At 38.6% G+C, this 5,000-nt stretch overlaps 1 protein-coding gene across 1 annotated transcript in view; it reads right to left on the reverse strand.

The window, feature by feature from the left end:
* Window positions 1–143: 143 nt before the first annotated feature.
* The window catches only part of LOC137634663 (dentin sialophosphoprotein-like), a 12,032-nt gene continuing 7,175 nt past the window's right edge, over window positions 144–5,000 (reverse strand). The window contains exons 3-4 of the mRNA XM_068367141.1: window positions 2,930–5,000; window positions 144–1,816 (exon numbers count right to left, since the gene is read on the reverse strand). The exon at window positions 2,930–5,000 is cut by the window's right edge and continues 578 nt beyond it. Coding sequence (XP_068223242.1) covers window positions 323–1,816; window positions 2,930–5,000 — 3,565 coding nt within the window. The 3' untranslated portion in view covers window positions 144–322. The remainder of the gene's footprint in view (window positions 1,817–2,929) is intronic.

Consider the following 5,000-nt stretch of genomic DNA (forward strand, 5'->3'; position numbering starts at 1 on the left):
ATATATATATATATATATATATATATATATATATATACCTATATATATATATATATATATATATATATATATATATATATATATATATATATATATATATATATATATATATATATATATATATATATATATATATATGTGTGTGTGTGTGTGTGTGTGTGTGTGTGTGTGTAGAACAGACTTCATTCCATTTCAATTTCTATTCGATATGATATAAAGAGACTATCTACATAGACATTTCTGATAAGGCCAATAATTCTGGCCGCATATTGTTCCTTGTTTAGATAAATTCGACTGATCGAACAGTATCTGTCTTTTATTTCTACCGATACCAAAAGTTTATATCATTTTTCTTGTTTTTGTTTTTCTTGTTCTTGTTTTTCCCTTTGTTTTTATTGTTCTTGTTTTTCCCTTTGTTTTTATTGTTCTTTTTCTTGTTTTTATTCTTTTTGTCCTTTTTGTCTTCATTCTTATACTTCTTCTTCTTCTTCTTCTTCTTCTTCTTCTTCTTCTTCTTCTTCTTCTTATCTTGGTTTACTGAACTGTCAGAAAAATCATTCTGACTTTGCAAGCCAAAATAGTTGTTTGCTGCAAATAAGCCATTGGATTGCAACGAATTTTTCTTCTCTTTCTTCACTTTCTTCATTTTCTTCTTACCTTTCTTTTCCTTTGTCCCGAAATCAAGAAAACCGCTTTCTTGTTTCTTCTTTCTTTTTCTCTTTTTCTTCTTCAGCGCCTTTTTCTTCCTCAACGCCTTTTTCTTCTTTTTCTTCTTTTCCACCTTGTTTTTATTCTTCTTCGCGTTTTTATCATTATTTTTCTTCTTCAAAACATTTTCATCTTTTAATTTGCTTGGTGAAGATATTCTTGTGAATATACTTAAGTCTCCTTTTCCTACTTTGTTTTTTCTGTCTTTCTTCTTGTCCTTTTTCTTCTTGTTCATTTTCTTCTTTAGTTTCTTCTTTCTATTCTTGAGTTTCTTCTTTTTATTCTTTTTCGTCTTGTTTTTCTTATTCTTCTTCCATTTCTTCCCCTTTTTTCCTTTACTTTTCATAAACTTATTGTTCTTGTTTTTCTTCCTCTTTGGAAACAGTTTGATATTCTTCCTTCTCTTCTTTTTCTTCTTCCGTTTCAGCTTTCCGTTTTTCCTCCTTTTATTCTTCTTCTTTTTCTTTTTCTTGTTCTTGTTCTTGTTCTTCTTGTTCTTCTTCTTCTTCTTCTTCCCTAGTTTCTTGCCTCTCCGCAAGGATTTCAGCGCATACAATCGCCCGTTAACAGCCCTTATACTCTGCCTTATCTCGTTCAATTGAGCATCTCTAACTTGCTTGCTAACTCTCCGAGCGTCGAAAATCTGCCTCCAGATGTTCTTCTCGACATCCGAGGGCAGTGTATCCTGGGCATAACCCCATTTCACCGAATCTGGAATATAGATGAGCTGCGAGCCGTCGTATGACGTCACCACGGTCACTCCAGGTGGAGCTACGGTCACGCCCCCGCCTGGAACTCTCAGGAGCGTGCGGGACGAGGTTCTCAACGCTTGGATTCTGAAGCCGACGAGCTTGTTCTTCAGGGTCATGAGTTCTTGTCTGTTCAAGGAGGGAATGGCGCTCTGGACTGCCAGTAGACTGACGTCAGACGGTAGCTGGAAGGCGTTTGGGTCCCGGACGGCGTTGACGCTGACGGGAGTGTTCTTGTTCTTTCGTTTTTCCTGGCGTTGCATGGCTTTGGCCGTCTTGAAGATTTGGCGCCACATTTTCCGAGCAGTTTTGTCCTTAATGGTGTTCTTGATGTCTTTCCATTTCAGGCCTCGAGGAATCTGGAAGTGATAAAATAGCAATGAAAAGGACCAGTATAGGGTAAAATTTTTTTTATAATTTCTTTCCAGATATTCAAAACAGCGATCAGAATGAATGATTCTAGATTACTGTATACTTGAATTTTGATTCTGTTTAAGGTCCATTAAATTAAAGAGAATTAAATTAGTCGGAATTATTGTAATTCAAGCAAGGAAATATTTTGTTCTCTTCCACAACTTCACGTTAGCGATGTTGAAAACATGTAAAACATAGACATAGGCTGAAATGGGATGTCATATCCTATTATTATTATTATTATTATTATTATTATTATTATTATTATTATTATTATTATTATTATTATTATTATTATTATTATTATCATTATTATTTGCTAAGCTACAACCCTAGTTGGAAAAGCACGATGCTATATGCCAAGAGGCCCCAACAGGGAAAATAGCCCCGTGAGCAAAGGAAACAAGAAAAATAAAATATTTTACGAACAGTAGCAACATTCAAATGAATATTTCCTACATAAACTATAAGAAGAAACTTTTACAAAATAAGAGGGAGAGAAATTATATTGAATAGTGTGCCCGAGTGTAACCTCAAGCTAGCACAGCAACCTAAAGCCAGCATAAATAAAGTTCAATTAGTAACAGAACATGATTATCTAACTTAAATTTCGACCTTTCTCAAATTCAAATTCAAAGGAACTGCAACAGTAATTCTAGACTTTTGTTATAAGAACCCACATTAGAAAGAAAAGGTCATGTTCACAATTGAACAATCTACATTTAGATTTTGTTTGTTCGCCGAGGAAACTGAACGACGAACAAAATAAATTGGAAAAGTTGTTTTAATGGTTAGGATAAAGAGCCGTTCATTATCCTAACCTTTAAAACAACTTTAAGAACGCCAATGTGAAACTAATCATTGGTATGAAAAATAAAGAGTTTCTCATAAACTAGTTAAGCAAGTAACCTTATTGAGAAAAATGTTTAAATAATTGTATCACTATTTACTACCGTTCCAACCTTGGAAATAAATGGAGAGAGAGAGAGAGAGAGAGAGAGAGAGAGAGAGAGAGAGAGAGAGAGAGAGAGAGAGAGAGAGAGTTCATTGGAACTTACCTCTATATACATCTCTCCATTTGGTCCAGTCCTGATGATAATACCAGGTGGTATTCCTCCCGGTGGAAGACCCGAGTTTATCCCAATCACATTTGACCCGCCGGAGTTTGACGGATTCGCCGTCGGTGGACTGAGTGTCGAATATCCCGGCGGGAAAGTGATTGGCACGTTTACAATGCCACCACTGATGCTGGGACGGCTCGTAGTTACTCCAGACGGCGCAGCAGTGGTAGTGGTCGTAGAACTAGAAACAACCGCAGTAGAGGTAGAAGAAGAAGAAGAAGAAGAAGAAGAAGCTGTCGAAGACGCTGGTTTAATAGTAGTAGTAGTTGTTCTAGAAGTTGAGGAAGAGGATGTCGCTGGGGCGTTCGTCGTTGTCGACCTCGTCGATGTAGAAGCCGTAGAAGAAGAAGGAGTAGAAATTGTCCCACCTCCTCCTGTCTGTTCACCAGTCCCGCCATTCCCGCCAGTTCCATCTCCATTCCCGCCAGTTCCATCTCCATTCCCGCCAGTTCCATCTCCACTCCCGCCAGTTCCATCTCCACTCCCGCCATTCCCGCCAGTTCCATCTCCTCCAGTCCCGCCGCCTCCACTGCCATCCCCGGATTCGTATTCGTAGTAGGTACCCCCATCTCCAGAGCCACCTGTCTGTTCCCCGGTATCAGATCCACTGCCATAGGCATAATCACCACTGGCATAATCACCAGAGGCATACTGGTAGTCGGGGTACAAATAGTCGCCTGAATAGTCGCCTGAATAGTCGCCTACATAGTTGCCTGAATAGTCGCCAGAATAGCCATATCCTGAGTAATCGTAAGTAGTTTGTCTCCTCACACGGCGCTTCAGAACTTTGCTTGATTTGGCAACGGGGGAAGTGTTGCTAGATTTGGCAACGGGGAAAATGTTGTTAGATTTGGCAATGGGGGAAGTGTTGCTAGATTTGCCAACGGGGAAAGTGTTGCTAGATTTGGCAACGGGGGAAATGTTGCTAGATTTGGCAACGGGGGAAGTGTTGCTAGATTTGGCAACGGGGGAAATGTTGCTAGATTTGGCAACGGGGGAAATGTTGCTAGATTTGGCAACGGGGGAAGTGTTTCTAGATTTGGCAACGGGGGAAGTGTTCGAGTGGATGGCACTGGCTTCGGTTTCCGTCAGGAGACTCCTCTGTACTCGGTGCTGCTCTGATGGAGGCGGAAGTCTAAGGTCACTATTGAAAGTAGTTTCACCATCGATACTGGCCATCTTAGGTGTCTCACTATCGGCGACGCTTGTTTTTCTATTAATATTTCGGCGTATATTGCTATTCTCTTTGTCTCCCTCATCATTGTCATTGTCATAATCATCTTCATTTTCATTAACATTATTCCCTTCCTCTCTATCATCATTGTTATAATCATCATCACTATTCTCTTTCTCTCCACCATCATCATCATCTTCATCATCATCATCACTGTCATCGTCATAATCCTCTTCATTCTCATCATCATCATCATCATTAGTGTCATCATCATCCCTAGCGTCATCATCATTATTGTTATTTTCATTATCTTTATTTTGATTATCATCATCGTGCTCTTCATCACTATTATCGTCATCATAAATATCTTCATCATTCATCATATTACGATGAACAATATTACTCTTTGCGACATGATTATTTGTGCTTGAATACTTATCATACTTTAAGCCTTCACTATTCTCGTTTTCCTTATGAGGACGACCATCGTCTAAAGGGTCATCATCATCATTGTCACCATCACTTATATCCTTACGATCATCACCATCATCATCGTCATCCTTATCATCATCGTAATGGTCGTCGTCTTCGTTATCATTATCATAATCATCTTCATCATCATCATTGGTAACACCATTGTCACTATCATCACCGTCGTCATCATCACCATCATCATCGTCATAGTCATCATCATCACTATCGTCGTCATCACTATCATTATCACCTTCGTCGATGTTGTCACTGTCATCATCTTCATAAAGATTATCCTCACTGTCATCATCACCATCATCATCACTATCATTATCATATTCGAGGTTGTCACTATCATCATCA

The sequence above is a fragment of the Palaemon carinicauda genome, chromosome 45, assembly GCF_036898095.1.
Source record: "Palaemon carinicauda isolate YSFRI2023 chromosome 45, ASM3689809v2, whole genome shotgun sequence".
NCBI classification, from domain to species: domain Eukaryota; kingdom Metazoa; phylum Arthropoda; class Malacostraca; order Decapoda; family Palaemonidae; genus Palaemon; species Palaemon carinicauda.